Below are 22,576 nucleotides of genomic sequence, written 5' to 3' on the forward strand. Positions count from 1 at the left end.
AGACCATTTGCTATCATGCTAATAATCCGAGAGGTGGCTGCAGACGCGCCATCCACAAACGTCGATAACTGGAGCATGGATAATGTGCACTCTACTTGAGGATCTGATCACATCAGTCGGCCAAACGTGGCCGTCTGACTGACTGCAACGATCCCAAGCAGAAGCGCTGAACAGCGCGGTTCATCGTTTGCGCCTACGCTAACATCAAACAACTTGTCCAGAACATATTTCACATTAAAATGGAGGGCTTTATTGTTCCCCCTACCGAGGTCATCCTGCAAGCTGCTGGCGCCGACGGTCGAGGCCTTGTCCTGAGAGCCCTCCAGGTGCGCGCTGCCGTTCCTGGCCAGCAGGGAGGCGCTGGCGCTCAGCACCGTCACCTGGGAGGCGGTGCGAGACGGCTGAGTGGATTTGGCCTGGCAGGTGAGAGGTTGGGTGGCCTGGCTGAGTGCCTCCTGGAGGCTGTGGGGGAGAAGTGGGGGAGGAATGTGAGACGCCATGGAAACTGGGAAGGTAAATGGAGGGTCGGTCTGTCTCAGGTAGGGTCTAATAATTGGTTGGTCTATGCTTCAAAAAAAAAAAAAAAAAAAAAAAAAGGCACGAGTACCCTTTTTTCTGCCCACCAAATTTAGACTTGATTTGATTTGATTTAAGTGAGTTTTGGCAGGGGGCACATTGGGAAACAAATGCAAGAAAAAAAACAAGTGCTTAAGGTCATAAATATTTTTGAAATTCAGCAGATCTCCAAATGGCTTTGGGAGCAACAGAAAAACAGCAAATGCGGCTGTACCGGCAAATCATGCGCACTTGTGAGGAAATTGATTAGGCAAGCCTGGCAAAGTTGAAAGGACTCCATTCTTTTGCCTGGCCACCCAAAATGCCATTAAGTAGATGACACGGCACTGTAACGGCAGCGGAAAGGATGAAAGGGATCACATGCTGAGAAAAACATAACACGTGATGATGGCGTTATGTGGGGCTTGAACAATTTTCAAAAATGATCCCATTGCAAATTTTTCCCATCAATAATGCAAATAACTTTTTCAAGGTTGTCTTCCCATGCATTTATTTAGCAATACATTCATCTGTATTAAAATAAACAATATCAGTTTTATGATACATAAATGTTTTGGTCTTACAGCTTAGGCTTATGCTAAAATAAAAGGCCAATAAACCATGAATTAATATGAAAGACATGATAAGACGCTTCGCCGTACCTGAGGGGAGATCCAATGAGGGAGGATGGCGGCGTGGGGTTACTGCCAGCGTTGTGCCGCCGTCGCACCGCCTGCCGGCGAAACGTGCTCCGCTCGCGGCGGAATACCACCGTCTCCTCGCTGCCGGGGGCTGTGATCGAGAAAAACGGGGTTATGTGGCAATCAGAGTGATTCTCTGGAGGCTTGAGGCAGTTATTGCAGGTAAGGCCTACGTCACGACGTATTAAATGTCGTTCACCAAGTGAATGTAATATTGTCTGTTCCAGTACTTTTGCTCACTTGAAAAGTGGGTGGCTTCAAACAAAAGATGCTCTGTCTTGAGTTGTTTGACACATCTCGATGTAAATACCATGAAATAAAGAGCGGAATTGTCAACTTTTGTCTCATTGGATTTGAAATCCAAAAGTCTTCAAAATACAACAAAAACAAAGGAATTGACATTGAAATTTTTGTACTTTTGGAGGAGATTATATACAATCGGGCTAGTCGCCCCCCCCCCCCCACCAAACACACCAAAAAATGAATACATAAATAAATGTTTTCATCACAGGCGAAACAATTTATTTATTTTGAAGGGTAAAAAAAATATTTTTTTCCCCTCCTTTCTCTTACAAATCCCCCCCCCCCACAATTCCCCTAGTAAAATGAACAATTTGTCTTAAACAAATGCTTCCTTTTTGGTGTAAGTGAATTTTGCCCGAAAATCTTTTTACAAAATTATTTTTCACCCATAATATAATCCCCCCCCCCCCTTCACATTATTTTACAACTTAGCATAGATGTCGGAATTTTTTTCTTTAAATGAAATAGTATATATCAACAGAAAAGCCTCATGACACGAGAAAAGGTCATAGTCTAACAAGAATAACGATAGAGGGCGGAGGGCGTGCGAGAGGGGGGAAAAAAATGCCAGGAAAAAGACGTTACGACAAACTGTTTCTTTTCCAATAACTAATATTCACCACAGCAGCCATAAAGCTTTGGGACACATGAAATCAAGTGACAATGGAAGAAGACATGGCATGTCTGGTTTCCCGACTCCATTCTAGTTCATCCCCAAAATATTCTTTTACACCAAATTTCAACCAAGCATGCCTTTAAAGATCATGTTTTGTGAGCCGGGGGACAGAAAAGGACCTTCTGTAAAATGCGCCTGTAAATTCAGAAGTTCCCAAATGCATCCACAATGTCTTAAAAAGACAAGCTGTTAAAATGTAATTACTGCAGATTTTCTGAATCTGTGACTGCTAAGTGAGAGTCTCACAAGAACCCAAAAGCAACAAGCCTGCAAGGTCTGCAGAATGTGGGGCGGGGGGGGGGGGGGGTTAGCCCATTATTAGCGTGCGCGTGTGTCACAAATAAGAGAGCAGCTGTTTGTCTAAGCTTAACGCAGAGCACGTGCTGCGGTGTCATAAAATGCATGAGGGAATGCTGGGCTCATGGAAACTCACTATGACAGCATCACTGATGTGGATGAAAAGCAACAATATATCAGGCATGACATATGGGGGGATTTTCTTGAATTTTTGTTTTTTTTCCCTCAGAACAATGTTTTGTTCCCTCAAAATTTTGTTTTTATATACACTAATTCTTGGTTGAAAAACAACAACTTTTCATTAGTTTTCCTTGAAGAAAAAAAGATTCCTCTCAAAAAAATTATACTACAAAAAAGTCCATAAAAATTGTAAATACTTTTGTTTTTTATAATTAATAAACCTCCAAAATGCCTCTTCCACAAAAAATTGGGGTTAATCCCCCACCCATTTTTTTTTTAATATTACAAATAGTGGGAAAAAAAATCTGCGAATATTAATTTGTGGGTCCCAAACAGAGTCCACTGTCTTACTTTCTTAAAAAAATATTTTTTCTTAAGAAGAAAACAAGGCTCATCAAAAATATTATTTATCTCCCTCAAAAAATATTTAATCCGTTTTGTGAAAATACACTTTCATAAAAAACAACAACATTTTATCAAAAAAGATTTTAACCTTAAAAATGTTTTTCATGAATATATAAAACTTCTCTCAGATTTTTTTTCTTCCATCGCTAACCACCCCCCCCCCCTAAATATTTTTTTTTTTTCTGAAAAAACAAAGTGATTTAACAACAATATCATTTTAAACACCCAACAGCACTGCCTAAAGTCAGGGCTGGCTTTAGTGCGCAAACGCCATGTCATCATGATATGCTGGATTTACGCAGTACATTTGACCCATTAGAAATGTAAACCGGCACTAATGTAGTGACGGGTCAGCATTCACAGACGTTCCCACTACATACCCCGAAGGCAAGCAGCAGCGGCGGCGGCGTCCTGAGTCTCCGAGAAGACGGCTTGGCTGGGCAGACTGTTCCTGGAGCGCGTCACTGACTCCAGCTGGGAGGCGCGACCCAGCAAAGAGGCGGCATCCAGGACCTCCCCTTCTTTGGCTTCCAGGTCAGATTTGGAGGTGGTGAGGGGCCGCGGGCCGGCGGGAGCGCCGAGACGCGTGGGATCATTAAGGCAGGCGGCGGTGCCACTGTCCAAACTCAACACCCGGGCGTGCGTTTTGGCGCTGCCCGTGCTGGGGGTACGCCGGGAGGCACGCCGCCTCCCTCCCCGTGCTCCCGCCTCTGACGCCGTGTTGGCTGCGGCATGCTTGGCTTTGAGGGCCCGGTAGCGCCCCTCGGGTGAGTGGCAGGAGCGCGAGTTGGCGCTGGAGGAGCTGTCCGTGCTGAGGTGGCGGGCGGAGGGGAGGCTAGAAGCGCAGCTCAACTCGCTGTGGTCGCTGGAGTCCTCCTCTCCGCCGGCCCCGGGGAACACGGCGCTGCAAGGCTTGGCCAGCCCGCGTGTCGACATGTAGTCCCGGTGGCGGCTTGCGTCGAAACTGCTCGCCCGTTTCTTGCCCGTCCGCCGCCGCCCGCTGCGGCCGGTGGACAAAGAGCAAGTCCTCTGAACAAGGTTGCTTGACTCGGCGCGGTCCGCGGCGACCGCTTCGACTGAGCCGTCGGCAGAAGTCCTGGCGACGGGCCCCTCCGGGCTCCTGTTGCCCTCGGTGAGCTCGGGAGGTCCAGGGGACCCGGCGGTCCCCGGCCGGTTAGCCGTCAGCTCATTTGCGTGCGGGTTCTTGTTGGCCTCCCTGGAAGGAAGGCCGCCGACATCCCGGGCACACGTCCGGCTGTCGGCGTGGGTGGACGCGGCGTCTAGCGACTGCAGGCTCTCCACGTGCGTGGAGCTGGTCTGCTCGCTGTGAAAGCTGCTGACGGTGCTGTTCGTGTCGCGGTCGGTGCCGCTGCAGTAGCTCTCGGTGGAGCCGCTGCTGCGCGTGCTCAGGCTGCGCAGGCTCTCGGCACTGCGCTCGCCTCGCCGGGATTTTCTCCCAACGTTGTGGTCCTTCCCGCCGCCACCTGTGTCCGCTTGGTATAAACCTGAGCCGCCCTCTCCGGCTTCCCTGGAGACGGAGCGGGGTACCCTGTGCGGGTCTTTGTGCCTGTAACATTCCAGCCCCGAGGTGGAGGCCACTGCTTGGTCCTGCTGGTGGAGCCGCTCGCCGGCTTCCCGCTGCGGCCTGGCGGCCTCCAGCTCGCTCACGGGATCCAGGCCGCCCCTCCTGGGAGGCGGATAGAGTGCGAAGTCCGGCAAGCCCGGGTCGGGGAAGGCGGACCCTGCCGAGCTGGAGGTCCGAGGCAGGCCCCGCGTACGGGGCTCCTTCCTAAAGGTCTGCGACTGCATGTGGGAGGCGGCCTCCTCGTGTGACAGACTACAGTGGTACGCGGCCGAGTTGCAGAGCTCGGCGGGTTCTCGGGACAGCTCGGATGGACACAAGGAGGTGGAGGGCTGCATGGAGGCGAAGGAGTCGTTGGGGACCAGGCAGTACATCTTGGTGTCTGAGAGCAGATCTAAAAACACGAAAAGGAAGGAGACACATATTTATAAGGGATAAATAGTTGGAGTAATTAAGTGTGAAATTTAAAAAAAACGGCTCGCCCGCGGAAGCATCCCTTCAAATGGATTTGCGTGCGTGCGTGCGTGCGTGCGTGCGTGCGTGCGTGCGTGCGTGCGTGCGTGCGTGCGTACCATGATCATGACTGCAGCTCTCCACCAGAGTTAAGCTGATGTCGTCTGACGTCTTTCCCACATCTGCAAAGAAAGGAGGGAAGCAATTAGGAGACGACAGCTTCAATCAATTATTAATGCGCTCGGCAAGGTGCCGTTGTCGCCCTTCCTGTTTGACTGCCACCGTCTTTTGTTTCTCTGCACAATCTACCGTTGGGTGACCTCAGTAACAGTCCTAGCGCTTTCTCCAGAAACACCCCAAATGAGGAAACGCTAATTCCGGAATGTTCTCTTGTACGGCCCGCGCCGACCTTTTGAGAAAAATCCTTTATCAAAATCGGCATTTCTCAATAACAGCACTCATTTCCCGGAGCGGCTTTGCTTTGTTGTGTTTGAGGCGAGCGCAGAGGATGAAAAGCTCTTCAATGGAGCCAGTGGGAACCTGTAGTTTTATTACCTCCACTAGCACAAAAGTGAAAGTCAGGAAGTTCTGTTTAGATAGGAGTTTTTTTTGTTTTGTTAATCAAGCAGAACACGGTTTCCAACAATTATTCCCAAGGGGTGGCAACAGAACCTATTACATTTTTGTGCAAATCTGGAAGGAGGTGTGGAATTTTCTGCTCACAGCCAGTGGTCCGGACAACTTGCATTGGGGCCAAGCAGGGCAGGCACCCACAACCAGAAAACGGAGCACTAAGGGAAAAATGTTGCCGTGTGTGCGGACGGTTACATATACTTTACAACTGACATTACTGCCAACTACAGGACAGGAGTGGAACAGCATTGCCCCAGCACGTCGAGATGTCTTGCCTTCAGTTTGGTGTTTGTGCAGCTGAGGGAATTTAATGATATTTTTTGCTGTTAAACTCCACCTGTATCGGGGCCAAGTTGGGCAATAGCCTACCACATGCTTGAGAAATTAAAACTTTGCAAACACTTACTGCTCCCTACAGTATTGCGTTGTAACAGCATTTACAACATGCTTTATTGCCACCTACAGGACAGGAGTAAAACTACAAGGCCTCGCATTCAATTATTTCCCCCCCAACTGTTATGCCTTAGCAGAGGTCTGCACACTACACTCAATACCACTGAGCTTGTGTTGACTCTACGGCCTTATCTAGTGAGCGCCTCATCCCGTGACTACGCCGCAAGTCAGACGGACACGTTAGCCGAGCGTGACTTAGCATGTGAGGGAGGGCGGAGCTCGCCACCGCCGTTTCCGTTACCTTTGGCTCCCGTCGCTCTCCGGAGGGTGGACGCCGTCTGGAACGGGAATGCAAGAGATGATAAATTAGAAGATGTGTCCTAGGTGGAGCAAAAATGTTCACGCAGGGTCAACTGACAAGGCGCGTGATCTTAATGAAGTGGAACTTCCATTCCTGCGCTGGCGGAAGCACACCGCTTAAAACATTAAACCAACTGACAGAGGGGCCAAGTCGAGATCAAGAAAATCTAAAAAGAAGATACAGTTAAATTACGAGTTTAATTCCTTTCTTGACCACGTTCGTAACTTATTTATACTCTTATATAAAAAAAAATTAATAAAGAAAAATATCACTATATTGTATAAAAATATTAGACATGGGAGAATGTAATGAAATAAGCTAGCTTTATGAAGTTTTTACATATGTAGAAGTATAGATACTTGAGTCAAAGTATTGATTCAACTCCTATTATAAAATTAAAAAACATTTTTTTTTATTTAAAAAGTACAGACAGTAAGTGCAAAATGAAAAAGTAAAAAAAAAAATACACACACACACACACACACACAGGTACTGTAAATCCATTTTGATAAACTTCTCTGCATAAAAAAAATTGTTTCCCTCTATTGTTCACTTGCAGTGTGATTGTCGTGGGAAGAAAAAAAAAACACTAGGCACTCTATCAAAATATGTTCCCATAGGTTTACTAATGTGAACCATGTAATAAAAAAAAAAAAGCTTAACTAGCTAATGCATAGCTAACGACTGGAGACAAAAAAACACACCAAACCTGTATGCATTTGTTCAGATTTGACTGGATTTTATGATATTGCGAGACAACCTATTTGCCACAAATAATTCTTGTAGCCAATGACATCAAAAAAATATCTCTTAAATGAGGCTATGCATGTTGAATATCTCGCTTATCCGTATCCGTTATCGTCGTTAATGCTCCCTGGTCGTTCCTTGTAATTTTTCTGCCTTAAAAAGGAGTCCAAGATTTCAATTACCGGCAATCACAATCTCAACGCCGGCTGACTCCTTTTCTCTATTAACGTCTTTTTTTTTTTTAGGTTGCGTTATCATCAGCAGAGGTTGAACAAAGTAACGAGCTTATTTTGACAAAGTAAGGAGTAGAACGTAAGAACGAAAATAAATATGTACGTTTAGTCCAGATACAGGAAAACCTACTTAAGGTAAATACAGTAATAAAGTATGTTTGGTTTTTTTTACTTTCCACCACTCCAATAAATGTAACTACCTGCTGCTCCATCCCAATGTAGGAGTTCCGCGAGCTGCAGTCCACCGGCGGCGTCTCTTGCCTGATAAAGTCGGCCATCTCGATCCCCCCTCCAGGGTCTCTGCGCGCACACACACACACACACACACACACACACACACACACACACACACACACACACCCCCACCCACACACACACACACACACACACACACACACACACGCGTTACTCACTGTCCTAGTGTGTCATTCATCACGCTAATGCTTGGTGCAACTTGTCAACCCGACGTTACGCGTCATTCATCTCCATCCTTTCAATCAGTCGAGCTGATTGAATGAAGGGCGACGAGGTTACGCAACTCCAAAAAAGGGTTTTGTCTCTCGCAGCCTCGATGAGTGAAATAAAGGACAGTAATGAGACTTCAAGTGATGTAAAGTAGCCGCGGGATCTATATTTAGCCCAGATGTGCTTTTTCAAGCGGGCTGCGATGACCGAAAAAAACAAACAGCCTGCCAGGGATTGTCTATAAATCATTTCCATGCGCCGGGGAAGTTTCGTAACCGGGGTTAAGCGGCGAAGATAAACATCCTGGGAAACGGTCATATGGAGCGCGCAAAAACAACAGCACCTTGAGTCAACAACATCAACTCTGTTTGTCTAACAACTTGGGCTCCAGATGTGGGGCAAACGACCGATGGGTAAAGTGCGGAGCGCTTCTTTTTGTGCTCCTCCAAAAGGGTCCAGCTCAGGACCGCCACTCTGGAATGTCGATGAGTCACTCGGCCCCGGTTAAGGGCAATAAAAGAGTGCAAACTCACTGGGTTTTTATTCTTCCTGCCAGAGCTTTTGAACTTGCCGTAAGAATATTAACAGGGACAACTGTATTTTTGATGTTTGTATGCAAAATTGCAAATACAGCAGTACCTTGACTTAGAAGCCACTTAATGTCATCACTACACCAAGTGGTTGCGCAACTTGCGTCCTGATTTGTATTACCATTTCCCAGTTTAAGATTAAACGTAAAACAAAGAGCATAACAACTTGTGTAACATCAGGTAGCTTAATGCTAACACACAATGCAATCTGCCATTGACAGGCTAACAAAAATAGCATGGATGGTGCAGTGGTTATAACCTTCAAGCGATTTGGATTTGAATTTTATTTATTTGGTCGGGACAGTGTAATGTTAATGAACGTCACATGGGACACATGCATGTAAACACACCACGCCGGATTATAGCCATAGGCAAATTTCCATCCGTTGTCCCCAGGCAGGTCACAGAAACGGAAACAAAACATCAAGGAGAAAAAGGAGAAAAAGCACAATATACAAAGCAACAAATAACAAAGCGATGGATATTTAAACGCCAGAAATAAAACTGAAAAGCGACTTAACATTACTGCAGCTTTGTTGTGAAACTCTTCTTCATGTATCATATGCATTTCTGAATTACACTGCCCTCTAGTGGCCAAGGCACACAAAGCAGAAGGAACCTAATGTAAATTGGTAATGAAGCATGAAATCATAATAGACTTTACATTTTACTATTATAATGATCACTTAATATTGCACGCATTAATGAAGCACAATATTGAGAGGGATTATTTTCTTATTAATTTGAGAAATGCGTGTTTTGAGTGCACATCAAACTTGGGAGAATAGACTGTTTGCATTTTTTTTTTTAATTAAGAAAACCACTTTAGTTTAGCATTTTGTTCCTTTACTACACCAATGTTTTTGGGGCGAAGAGTTAATACCCCTGGGATGTTTCATTCACCATCATCCATTATCCCTGCAAGAAAGGAACTCTTGTTCTTTCTGACTGTGACCATATGCAATTTGTAGGAATTTAGACGCCAAGTATCCCTTGTCCGGGCCATTCGAGTCTCTGGAATTTAACACCAGTGACTCCGTGGACATTTTTCCCCAAACCTTTTCTTCCTGAGGCCCGTGGGTCAACCGAGCTGGAAATATCTCATTCTTAAGCAAGACGGGCTTCACATGCTGCCTAAAAACACTGAAAACATTACTCGTAAAATGCAATTTGGCAGTTTAGCGTTGCCTCCACTGATGAAAATACTAATGTTGACTTAATAAGTGAAGCGCTATCTTGTCCAACCCAAAAGCTATGCATTGTTGTTGAGCCTTGAGTTACCAACAAAACAAACATAATAAACAGATTAAAACGTCTCTCATGTAAAGGGTCCCTAAGCCCCCCCCAAAAAATTTGCTAACCCCTGCACTGGAGACACCAAAAAAACCTACCCTGGGCCGTTGCTGTCCTGGCGTCGGGTCGCGCCGCAGTCACGCGTCGCCTCGGCGCCGCCTCGGCCGCCCTGCGTCTTCTTAGCCTGCAGTTCCACCACCTCGCCCTCGTCCAGGGCGTGGTGCAACCGGTAGTTGACCGTCTTGAGCAGCAGGAATATGGCGGCGATCACGCCGCAGTAGATGCCCACGATGACCATGGTGGACGGCAACGCCTGCCACGAGATGCGGACATTTGGCTGTTGATGTGCGCCGGTAGGTGCTGCTGTTTTTAGTTAGCAAAAGATCTCCAATAGCCAAAGTTGTTAACTGTGTGCGTTTTTCCCACAATGAGACCCTTTTTTGTTGTTGTAGTGAAATAACCACAATAATAGTACCTTGAGAATTGGACCGTTTCATATTACTGCAGCTGTTTTGGTTAGCAAGAAGAAGCTGATATAGTGAGTGTAGATGAGCCACTTGTATCCCTATGACACGTCAACTGCGCCAACATCCATCCAGCATCCATGTCTTCTGCCACTGCACGTGGAAAACCATCTGTATCTGTTTGGGCTGCTATTAGCTGTGGCTCAGGTTATAAACCACCGAGCTAACCGGTGGATTTCCACTCTCGGAATAGAAGGCGAGCCACAAACTAATTTGAAACACCCTCAATATAGAAGTTAGTATGGCCGGGAAACTGACACTGGGGTGGCACTAATAGAAATCTTAGTGCAATGCTTTTATCTTATGATTATTACATTTGGCAAATAACGAACAATCCATCAAAAAATAAGCTTCAAGCTGTTTATTGACACTCCGAGTTTTGGTTGACTAAACATAAAACAAAAACAATGACTAATAGTTCTGGTCCTGTTATTTTACATAATTTGTTCTACAGTTAATAAAAATGTTGGTCTAACTCTTAATATTGGGTGTAATTCCACTGTAAGAATGAACACAAACATTGTGCACCCCATGTGTCAAAGTGCAAAGCCAGGGGGGTTTAAAAAAAAAGTGACAGATGACTGTTACATGCTTCTCAAAGTCACAGAGCATCCCTTAAGAAGGACACTGGATGAAAGGGGGAGGTACTAAAACACACAAACAAAAACACGCCATTTGTACTCAAGGCCATTTGGGTCTGGTGAAAATTAGACACAAGGTTATTTTGAACAATTAGTGACTTGAACTCGGACAAAGATTAAAAAATATATTTATATATTTCTCATGCTATTATGTTTAGTATAATAGTTGGTATTGTTTTCATTCAGCATTTTTCCCTATTATAGAATTAGTGCTTTTTTTTTGCCTGATGTGCCATTATTTTTTAATTACTTTTCATTAAATATTTTTTATTTATTTCACTTATTTCCCAATATTGGTATATTTTTTCTAATAAAACCCCCTTCTTTATAAAAAATAATGTGTTATTTTGATGTAATATTTTGAATTGTTTTCTAATATTGTGTTGCATTGTATTATTTTTGTCTAATTAGTTGCACTCATGCACTCAAGACCATTCGGTTCCAGTTTAAATTACACTGGTGTCACACATTAAAGGGAATGAGGCACTATTTTGAAGAACTCAGTCAATTAAACTAGCTTTGATGAACATAATATATATTTATATATTTGAATGTAATACATTTTGAACTAATAGTTTGTGTTTGTTTGTTTTTTCAAAAACAATGAACATTTTTGGTATTTTTTCCCCCCTAATGGCATATTTTTGTCCAGTATGTTTATTTTTCTAAGAAATGTTTTCCTAATATTTGTTTTATATCCTAATATAATTGGCAAATATGTATTTTCCCCTACCCCTCAAGTCAGCAGTCTATTTCTCCCTCAAATATATTTTTCCACCCGTCCATATTTGTATACATTAATACACATGTGTCAAATATTAAAAGGAAGATTTTGAAGTTTAACTCACGTAAAATAGCTTAAACAAGCAATTTTATATAGTTCTTTTTTTTTCAGAAAATGTTTGTAGCTTTTTGTATCATTAAAAAAATATATACTGTTTTTGTTTTATTTTATTAGTCCTAATATTTAATTTCCATCTATTATTTTTGTATCACTTCAGATAATTTTTTTCTAATATTTTTTATTTATTCCCGATATTGTTTTTTAATATCGGTGTATAGAGGGGGGAATTAAAAACATAAAATAAGCAAAGTAACTCGAGGCCATTCGGGTCCAGTGTAAATTCAACGGTGTTACATGTAAAATTAGAAGTTGCTTTCAACATTTTGTTTAAAAAAAACATCAATATTAAAAACAACGGTCTATTTAGAGACATAAAGGCGCATTTCGTGGGGTTGTTGTACTTTAATGGCACGTTACATTGTGTACGCTCAGATAATAGACCAGGGAGGCTTGCTTATGTAGTGTCTCAGTGGCCGCTAAACTGGACGGACAGCCGGGGGGGAGGCGAGCGAGCTCCCCTTGTTTGTCGAATAAAATGGCGGGGTTAAACAACCAACAACAACAACAAGAAAAAATAAGGGAACTCACCATGTACAGCGTGAAGGGGAAGCATAGCAAGAAGAGCCAGATGTAGAGATGGAGCGCGTTGACGAACGTATTCTGGTCGGGGTCGTAGTACCACCCGCCTGTGATTGAAGCCCAGACCCCCTGCCTGAGGATCTGGAGGGTCTGCGAGCCCATGGCTTGTTTTAGCGGACCGACGACGGGGACCACCGCGGCCGGCGAGGGCGATACGCACGCCGCCGCCGACAACTAACGGACGAACGGCGCCGTGTTGTTGGTCGGAGACGCTGGCCTAGGCATCTTCTACCACCGCTAGCTAGCCTCCAGTCAGCCAAGCCGGGGAGCTTGGCTGCTGCTTTGAGTCCTCCACCGGAGGACCGTGCTATCCCACCACGCCCTGCGAGGACGCTCTTCTTCGTGGCTTCCGCCGCTAATCACGCGAAGAAGAAGACGACGAACGCGTGGAAATGCATCATCTATTCTCGGAACCGTTTATTCGATCACAAGGTCGTCATAATGTGGACTAAATAAAGCATGTGTATTTCTACTTGAGGAAACAAGTAATAGGTTTACTCAGGAAAAAGTTGATCTTACAGGTTAATAAAAATAAAACTTACAAAATAAAATAATAACAATTTCTTGAGTTTGACCCAAAAGTGACAAATGCCGACATCTAGTGTTACTTTTGTTTATTACAGGTGAATACTGGGGTAGGATTTTTGTGCAATTTTGACTATAAATACTTTAAAGATTTAAATTTCGTCTGTATTTTTTGTTGGTACTAAACAGTGACTCTCTTACTATGTTTAACACAAGATCCATAAAACATATTGTGTAACAATCATAACAAAGGAGTTTTCCGCTGAATTTGTCGTTTTTCAATTAAAAAAACAAATGACAAGAATGTGCAGAGTCCCCTGTTGTAAATAATAAAAATGAACGGGTATATAATAACATAATACATTTATTACACAAAACAGACAATAAAGCACAGTGTATGAAATAAGACGGGTGAGGAATGTTGGGTTCCCGCAGGAGCCGACGACGCATCATCATTCCTGCATGTGTTAAAAAAAAAAAAAAAGACAAGCAGGAATGAAACTGATCCTGGATGCAAAATGCTGATGTCATCAAAAAGATCATCAAACATCCGCTGGCTCGTCCCCACCAGGGTTCATCTTATTATCGTTATTCAATAATGCTGTATGCGAGGCATCCAGGCCCGACACGGGAACTACTTTCTCCTCCTGATCACATCGGGGCCAGGTAGCGGAATAAGTCGGTTGTCGTGATGGTGGTCACTGGAGCCGCGCTCGCTTCTCGGGAGGCGGCTTGCTGGCCGGCGCGGTGGGGGCGGAGGATTTGGCCGCCGGCTCCCTTTCCTCTTGTTTGACTGTTTCCGTGGGAGGTTCGGGCTCTTTTTTCACTTCCACTGAGACACACATTTAAAAAAAAAAACTTTACTAATGTTTTCATTAGCCATATACAGTAGCTTACGTAGATTTGTTCCTGCTTGTGTTACGAGTTTGTTAGGCAAGGTTGTCTTGTGTGCTTTTTATTTCATGAAACCATGATTTTTTTCCCCCCCAATAGCAGCTTGTGTAATTCTAAAATTGCATTTTACGATATACATTGTAATGCCAGTTTGATTTTGATTAATCGTTCAGCCCTCGTAGTTAATTGATATGTCAATACAATTGAAATCCTACCTGGAATGGGCTTCTCTCCGGGCTTTGGCTGAAATTGCAGAAAGAACACATGGTAAATACATTTTCTTTTTTTTTTAAGCAAACACTTGAATACCCTTGTTACATGCCAAATTTATTCATTTTCCTTATAATTCTATGGCTTTATTTTCACAATATTACAACTTTATTTGGGGATATTGAAAACATTCTCCTCATGATTCTGTGATTTTACTCTTATTCAACTAGTGGTTGACGAGACACCTTTATACAGAGAATGTCATCTGAATATGTCAACAAATGTCTGAAATCAGACAAAGTACCTGGTAGAAGGTTGGCGGGAACTTTGACCTGAGGTCCAGCAGCAGAGTGTCCACACGATGTCTCTGGAAGAGTGAACCGGGCTCCTCTTTCTTCTTGGACTTTGGCTTGTTTTTTTCTGTCAAAACATCATTTATTTATTTATTTGGCATGTTCTTGTGACATTGCGTGAAGTCCGTGTGAGCGAATATGCTTCACCTCTCTCCTCCTGGTCTTTGAAGTGCCACCAGTATCCTTTGGAGGGATGGTAGCGACAGTAGGACATGGCCTCGTCAAACGCAGACTGGATGCCGTGAACTGCAGAAAGCTGAAATGGTCAAATAAATAAATAAATAAAATATTGCCATCTTGTAATCATGCTGTATTTTTATTTTTGTGCAATAAATTATTTTTTCAAGATTCTACGTTTCGCTCAAAAGCATTTTAAATCTTAATTTTTTAATTTTTTTTGTCTATTATTTGCTTATTTTTCTGTATTTTTTACATTTAAATCAGTCCCTATTCCCCACCAATGGCGGAGGTTATTCACTGTACTGGTCCTCACCGCTCTGGAGCTGATGACCGTGCTGAGGTCCGGGGCCTGATAGACCACTCCTATGATGATGTAGTAGTCAGCCAAGGGAATCACTGGTTGGTGCAAAATTAGACAAGAAAATGGTGTGTAAACAACACATCCCTTTACTGATCCTCAACAGTGAAAATCCTGATGCTACCACATAAAAAAAATTATGTATGGTCTATTGGGACACACAATATTCACCTTGCGTCGGTGACTGCCTCTGTTGCTTACGGATGATGTAGAGAATGGGCTCTTGCGCATGGAGAAGAATGTACTCTACTCCCACCATCTGACTGCAAAGCAAGGAAACACTGTACAGTCAACCGTCACATAATCACACATTTTTCTTTCCAAAACAAATATTTATTTAGTTAGAAAATTCCACAATAGTGACAGCGAGATGACCATACTTGAGATGGTCCAGGCTGAGCCGCTGCATTTTCACCACCTCGTTATTACAAGTGCGGTCATAGAAGGGATTACTCCTCTCCGAGAAGTAGTCGAGTACATTTCCGGGGTTGAGGATAGGCACCAAGCCGCTGTCCACCCAGGATATGCCCAACAGGTTCTCTGCAAAGTGAATCAGAATACATTTTTAGTAAGATGCAAGCCACACATCAAGTGTCATATCATTTACTCGCTAGATCATAGGAACATTACTTTGGAGATAAGATGGAAGTCAGGTTATCAGGTTAAAGTAATGTAAATAATGCGCCAGTGATTACTTTACGTTCAACGTCATAGCAGTCTTGATTCATATTCAATGGTCATCTCTGGTGAGAAAACCCCCTTCCATTCCATAAATGAAAATAAACGCGCTGCTAATGCTAGCCGCTAACGCTAAACGCTGAACAACGAACAACAATAACACATTGATTCTTCATATAATTATTGAACCTAAACTTTGACTCATTCGATCGTCTTCTATTGCCAAACACACATTGATATGATGATAACGAAACCATTGTTTTCGCTACCTCTGAAATCCACCGACGCCATGACGTAAATAAACGGTCGCACAAAAAGGACGCGACAGTCAGGATTGTCGGGTCGCTCTATGATGACGTCTGAGGCGAGTTCACAGGCGCAGAGCGAGGAATTTGACTTGAGAATGGCATTTATATTATTTATAACTGATTTAATGGATAATCAAGGGACCTTTTCAAGTTACACAGATATTTAAAAACAAAAAATAAAGGCAATAGCTTATCAGTTGAATTGTTAGAATGACGAAATCTGCAATGTAATCTCTTTACCCTTGATTCGATTATTAAATAACGATAAGTGAATCCATAGGTGCCGAACTGCAAGTGGGGGTCCACTGGACTGTCATTTCCAAATTTACACCAATGCAAGTGTGATTTATTTATTATTATCTTTTTAAATAGCAGCTAAAGAAATGTAGATGAAGCTCACTGGTGTGTATATATATATATATATATATATATATATATATATATATATATATATATATATATATATATATATATATATATTTTATTTTTATTTATTTATTTATTTATTTATTTTTTTTTTTAAGTAGCAACACCCGCCCCCAAAAATGTATGCATCTCGAGGGTGAGCTATTTTTAGAACAACTCTGCATGCTTCTTATGTGGTCCTTAAGATTTAGCAACCTGGTGCCTGTGGGGTCCATGTTAGTGACCCCTGATTTAGGAAGTGGATGCTCCCTCTGCTGATTTAGCAATAGAAGAAAATGGTGATACAATGCTGAGAAAATTTATTTTAAAATTAAAAATATAGTTTTTAGGTTGTTTTTGCACATTGAGCAAAAAAATAATAATTTGAAGGATCAAAAAAATACACGAATTATACTAATGACATGAACTGATAGCAAAAAAACAAAAACTCAAATCTGACAGACTGTTTTTGGCCATAAACAAAATGAAAGTGTAGTCAAATCCATTAAGGCAGAGAGGGTTAACAATAGCTACAGTACATTTGTACTATAAAATGTCAAATAAACTCAAACAGTATAGGCTACTCCTCCACCTCCCAAATTATGTTTGCTTGACAACAGCCCACTGTTTAAAGACACGGTATCATACGGAGACATGAAAACAGGCTTTATATAACCGCCGGCTCTATATGCACTCACACTTAACAGCCCTCCCAGGCCTTAAAATGTGGTCAGAAGGGACTGTGGAATTTGAGTGACACGCCCAAAAACACAGCTGAGCTCACCAGCACTGTCAGTGTGTGACACAGCAGCACAAATGCAAAAAAAAAAGAAAAAAGAACAGTGATCCTCAACTGGTGGGTCACGACTGCAGCTCGTAAAAAATACCAAAATACCATGGGTGTAGATCTGGGGGGGGGGCTTAAAAATGGGAAAGCTCCACAGCACCCATTGACAGAGATGGAAGTGAGGCCCTGCCCAGCTCGTAGGTAACATAACGTTATTCAGTATATTTTCGCTTGAGATCATTTAAGACATTGAGAAAACTTTTCTTCGCATCTGCACCACCACACAAACAATGACATCATGCTACACGAAATAATGGCATCATAGGCTGTCGGGCGACGGATGGAGCTTCCGGCCGCGAGTCTCTTTGATTACAAGATGACTGTGCTGCAGTTGGGGCAAGAGAGGACAAGCCGCGAGGAGATGTTTATCTGGTTCAGCTAAAACCACATGAAGGGGGTTATTGTTTGCTCCTGACATGGCTATTTCCTTATGAACTGGCAGTTTTAGAGAATAATTATATCATGTGAGCATGCAAAACAACCGAATAATAGAAGGATATACAAATACATATCAGATGTCCAAGTGTTTGACATGCTTTGCTCATGTTTTACATTTAACAGCTATTACACAGAACTAATCACTTAATCATACATCACATAATAAATAAAATACAAAAAAAACTTGACACTTTAGGATTACATATGGCATGTGGAACCAACAGCTTGGCCATAGAGAGGCCGGGGGAGGAGGCTTTTTACACATGGTCATCAAAAGGTAATAAATTGCTGGAAAAAAAGAAGAATTAATACAAATAACTAATAAGTGTTCCAGAGACATGGGGAAAGTGTAAAAAAAAAAAATACACATTCAAAATATAGTTTAATTCGCAAATAAATACATCTGACCATATATAACAAATGTACATGCAAAAGACAAAACATACATATAAATGGGTCATAAATTAATTAATCCATCCAGAATATAAGACTGATAAAATTGCAAAAATAAAATAAAGAAAAGAATAAAATATTTAAAAAAAAAGTGCTCCAAAGAGGCAGAAGGGAAAATTTCAACATTTTAACAAATGGTATTTTCTTTTTAAAAAGAACATACAGTACAATAAAACATACCCCAAAAAACATCTAATCTTCAGCCATCTAATTCAAGTTGAATAAAATATATTAGATCTAAATAATTATACAATATACAATATTTAAAATAAAATCTCCGTTTACATATTTGTAATTTTCATAATAATTTTCATAATTAAAATAAATATGAAAAAAATACTATATTGTATTATTTTCATATTATAACGTTCAAATTGCTCAAATAGAGAATCTATTTTATTATTTAAAAAAAAATCCCTTGGCTCCTCGAGCATCGCAGGGACGCGCACGCACGCAAAATGCGCACGCGCAAATTCAGAGTGTGCATCATCCAGCAGCTTTGCGCCAGAAGAGGACGCACCATCTGCGACATCGAAGAGGAGGAGGAGAAGGAGGAGGAAGGAAGGAAGGCTCAGGATGCAGTGAAAAGTCGAAGGAGGAAGCACGATTTTTAAGGTCCATGTCGAAAATGAGCTTGATTCAAGCCGGGCACGACGTCGTGGTCGGCGGCGGCGGCGGCGGCGGCGGCGGCGGCGGCGGCCCCAGGGTGGAGGCGAGCAAAGGCGGCCTCGCGGCTGACCACAGCGGCGCGCCCCCGAGGCACCAGGCGGGCGCGCAGCCCCCTCCCGGCGGCGGCCGGAGCAAGGATGCCCGCCCCCACCAGCGGCACCACCACAGCCACCACCCGCACCACCACCACGGAGGGACCTCCGGCGGCACCGCCATGGTGAAGCAGCCGTCGCACAGCGAGCCCGCCGACGCCGTGAGGCGCGCGCTGGACTTCAAGTGCCAGGGCACGCAGTGCTACAAGGACAAGAAATACCGCGAGGCCATCGGCAAGTACCACCGCGCGCTGCTGGAGATGAAGGGGCTCTGCCGGGTGCTCGGCGACCCGGACGGCGGAGGCTCCAAGTCGCTGCTGGCCGCCATCGGCAAGTCCAGCCCGCTGACGGAGGAGCAGAAGGGGGCCATGGAGAACGCCGAGCTGGAGTGCTACAACAGCCTCGCAGGTGAACTCTGCACTCCATGACGTCACGTTGCTCTTCGCTGCATTATTCCGCGACACTAGACTACAGTAGATCAAACGACCTTATACTGCCTTACATTTATTTACATTACACCACACTTAGTGGGGGGGGAAAAAATGGAGTGTTAAAATTTCTTGGTTACATTTTTGGGAGTTGATTTGAACTCCTGGCGTGTCATTTTAACATTTTCAGAGTTAAACGGTGTACATCATACCTAGTGTAAGGTTAACTCCGCAGAGATGTAATTAAGCCCCGCCTTCGCACCTGCTCTTTGACGAGACGAGTCAACACCAATTTCGTCTCCTCGCTTATCACTTAGAAACGCCGACTTTCGCTTGCAGCGGCTGCAAAAATGGGAGTGTTAAAAGTTTGATATTTTCAACTGCGGCAGTGTTAATTTAACACATTCATGAATATTAACACTTCTAGTGTTAATGAAAGCAACTTGGAGATGGTGTTATATCTTAACACTACGCAGTGTAGAATCAACACTGTTGACTAGTGTTCAATTTCAACAAGCATCAGAGTTGTTTTAACTCCATCTTAGTGTAAAACAACACCTTCAAAACTGTTATTTTAACTATATTTAATGTGGATCAATATACACTAATAAAGTGTTGAATTCAACTCTGTTGGTGTTTAAATAACACTGCCGATTTTACAGAGCACAAAAAAACAAAAAAAACAGGACGTGAGTAACGATAAGCGGCTTTTAGCCATTCATGAATCGACACCAATTTAGTCGTAAGTGAAATCTAACATTATATTTTCGTAAACAAGACAATCATTCTCAATCACAGTGTTTTTGCTACCAACCGCAATCTAGTCTTCCATGAACCCGTCATCATTTGACAAACATCAAAGGCGAACCAAATTAGTTTTTTGCACTAGAAAGAAGCAACTCAAAAAACAACACAGAATTGAGTCCAGAACATTATTGTTGCGAGGCAGCGCTCCAACCCACCCCAAAAATTCCACTGCGCTACACCGCTGTTGCCAAAATACGGCAACAGCCCAGCGAGTCCTGAACGAGTCATAAGCAGAATGAGTCATGGAGGTCGCTGACTTTCCTTCTCCACTCCACGTCACCCAGCCTGCCTTCTCCAGATGGAGCTGGTCAACTACGAGCGTGTGAAGGAGTACTGCCTCAAGGTGCTGCACAAGGAGGGCAAGAACTTTAAGGCCCTGTACCGCTCGGGTGTGGCCTACTACCACCTGGGGGACTTCCAGAAGGCCCTCTACTACCTGAAGGAGTCGCACAAACAGGAGCCTTCAGGTGACCAACGCACACTATAGGCAACGTCATGGGAATAGTTTTTTTTTTTTACAAAAAAATAAAAAGCTTTCCTTAAGTCCAATACAAATTATGCATGCATACGTACATACGTGTATTTATAGACATGTAAAAATGTGTATATGTGCATGTGTACGTTTATTGAAAATGATTTAAAATATACATTAAAATAATACAATACAAATAATACATTATGAACATAAACAAACCTATTTAAAAGAAAAAAAAACGCATGTTAAGATTTTTTAAAAAGTGCATAAAAATAAAATGTACATTGAATGCAAAAAGTAAAATAAAACTAGAATACAATAAAAATGAATACAACACAATTTATGATCAAAAAAATAAATATAAAATTACAATATGAGAAACAAAATATTACGAGACCAAATGTGAGAAATATTTTAAAGAATGATTTAAATATGTAAATAAAATGCAAAATAGAATACACATGTAATAAAATGTACATTGAATATAAGAAAGTAAAAATAAAACTAGAATACAATAAAATAAATACAACACAAATTATGATCATAAAATAAATATAAAATTAAAATATGAAAAACAAAATATTGACCAAATGTGAAAAGTATAAATGTAAAAAATGATTTAAATATTTAAATAAAATGCAAAATAGAATACGAAGAGTAAATTCTAAACCTAATAAATAAAAATTCAAAATATATATTAAAAAAAAAAGTAAAATATAAAATAAAAGGACACCATAAAATGCAACAAAAAATGCAAACAAAACTTGGAATAAAAAACAAAAACACAAAAATAATACAGAAAATAGTTTTTTTTTTAAATTCCTTAATTACACAGTAACATAAAAAAATGGATTTCTAAGACGTCAAAGGGTAATAAAAAAAAATAAAAAAAACCGGGACAAGATAAAACAGAAAATAATCAATAAAACAAACATAAAATCCAATAAAATAAATGTTAAAAAAACCAAGTAAAAAAAAAAATTTGACAGCATAAAAAAAAACAAATGATGGGGGCTCTTTTCTGTGCTTTCATTCCAGACACCAACGTCATCCGCTATATCCAGCTGACAGAGATGAAGATCCGTCGCAGCGCTCAGAGGGAAAAGAAAGACGCCACATAAAAAAAAAAGAAAAAGAAGAAGAAGGCCGCGGATGACTTTTCCAACTCATCGCCACTTCCTGTCCCGCCCCTCACTGTGTGCCGCCCGGACTTGTCATTGTATAGCAGTAAGGAATGTTCCGATCCGATGGCACTTCGAACACTGCCTGTGCACTTCTCAAAAGTTTAAGGGTACACTACAGATGTTATTATTATTATTTTTTTTTAATTTATTTTTTACAAATCACTGCCAGTCCAAACATACTTTATGCAGAAAGCAAAATAGGCGTTTGTAGAGTCTCTGGTTTGAATTGCAGCCGCCCTCCCTCGTACAACACATCATCTCAAAATGGAGGCGATGAGTAACAGGCAACCGCACGACCACAAACTATTGTTACTTCGTCTGGTGCTTTCGAGGAAAATGCATGTACAGTAGTTTGTATTGGCAGACTAGTACACAAAAAAAAAAGCACACCATTGCCACTACAAAATTAAAAAGATACATATCACAAAAAAGTGTACATAGATAGGAAAATCATCAAAATGGGGGTGGGGTGGGATTCTTTGGTGATGCACACCTGAAACAAAGCACTTGGATCACATCACAATATTTAATGAGTACACACTGTATGTATTGTATTTATGTTGTGCTTGTATTATTGTTGTGATGAGAGTGGATCGTCTCACTGTTTATTGGTATTCTTTTTATGGTTATACTTTCAAGTGAATACAAAATGCTGATGAGAGCAAATGTGTAAATAATAAATACATTTGAAAAAAAAACAACACCTCAACCAAACACTTTCTGAGTGGGAAAAAAAGAGAAGCGAGACGACAGTGAA

At 42.1% G+C, this 22,576-nt stretch overlaps 3 protein-coding genes across 4 annotated transcripts in view; 1 reads left to right on the forward strand and 2 right to left on the reverse strand.

Annotated features, from left to right (window-relative positions):
* The window catches only part of pcnx1 (pecanex 1), a 32,235-nt gene extending 19,387 nt beyond the window's left edge, over positions 1-12,848 (reverse strand). For both annotated transcript variants that reach the window (XM_086095592.1, XM_086095591.1), the window contains exons 1-8: positions 12,465-12,848; positions 9,966-10,180; positions 7,720-7,819; positions 6,480-6,516; positions 5,272-5,334; positions 3,498-5,093; positions 1,218-1,347; positions 266-462 (exon numbers count right to left, since the gene is read on the reverse strand). In XM_086095592.1, the coding sequence (XP_085951718.1) occupies positions 266-462; positions 1,218-1,347; positions 3,498-5,093; positions 5,272-5,334; positions 6,480-6,516; positions 7,720-7,819; positions 9,966-10,180; positions 12,465-12,617 (2,491 nt within the window). In that variant the 5' untranslated portion in view covers positions 12,618-12,848. The remainder of the gene's footprint in view (positions 1-265; positions 463-1,217; positions 1,348-3,497; positions 5,094-5,271; positions 5,335-6,479; positions 6,517-7,719; positions 7,820-9,965; positions 10,181-12,464) is intronic.
* A 538-nt stretch (positions 12,849-13,386) lies between these two features.
* med6 (mediator complex subunit 6) lies at positions 13,387-16,054 on the reverse strand. The gene is made up of 8 exons (XM_086095596.1): positions 15,983-16,054; positions 15,416-15,575; positions 15,207-15,298; positions 14,991-15,073; positions 14,645-14,753; positions 14,449-14,564; positions 14,150-14,177; positions 13,387-13,872 (listed from the first exon to the last, which is right to left on the reverse strand). Exons 1-8 carry the CDS (start codon positions 16,002-16,004, stop codon positions 13,739-13,741), a joined length of 744 nt encoding a protein of 247 aa, XP_085951722.1. The 5' UTR covers positions 16,005-16,054; the 3' UTR covers positions 13,387-13,738.
* A 2,589-nt stretch (positions 16,055-18,643) lies between these two features.
* On the forward strand, positions 18,644-22,520 carry ttc9 (tetratricopeptide repeat domain 9). The gene is made up of 3 exons (XM_086095594.1): positions 18,644-19,333; positions 20,445-20,627; positions 21,674-22,520. Exons 1-3 carry the CDS (start codon positions 18,784-18,786, stop codon positions 21,754-21,756), a joined length of 816 nt encoding a protein of 271 aa, XP_085951720.1. The 5' UTR covers positions 18,644-18,783; the 3' UTR covers positions 21,757-22,520.
* The last annotated feature ends 56 nt before the right edge of the window (positions 22,521-22,576 follow it).

The sequence above is a fragment of the Leptonotus elevatus genome, chromosome 14 (assembly GCF_054856555.1).
Source record: "Leptonotus elevatus isolate MCC_2025b chromosome 14, RoL_Lele_1.0, whole genome shotgun sequence".
Lineage (NCBI taxonomy): Eukaryota > Metazoa > Chordata > Actinopteri > Syngnathiformes > Syngnathidae > Leptonotus > Leptonotus elevatus.

Coding starts and splice junctions, on each gene's coding strand:
- ttc9 (XM_086095594.1), top strand. CDS start 18,784: ATGTCGAAAATGAGCTTGATTCAAGCCGGGCACGACGTCGTGGTCGGC. Junction 19,334..20,444: donor GTGCTACAACAGCCTCGCAG/GTGAACTCTGCA, acceptor CACGTCACCCAG/CCTGCCTTCTCCAGATGGAG. Junction 20,628..21,673: donor GCACAAACAGGAGCCTTCAG/GTGACCAACGCA, acceptor CTTTCATTCCAG/ACACCAACGTCATCCGCTAT.
- med6 (XM_086095596.1), bottom strand. CDS start 16,004: ATGGCGTCGGTGGATTTCAGAG. Junction 15,299..15,415: donor CTCAGCCTGGACCATCTCAA/GTATGGTCATCT, acceptor CTTGCTTTGCAG/TCAGATGGTGGGAGTAGAGT. Junction 15,074..15,206: donor GAGGCAGTCACCGACGCAAG/GTGAATATTGTG, acceptor TGCACCAACCAG/TGATTCCCTTGGCTGACTAC.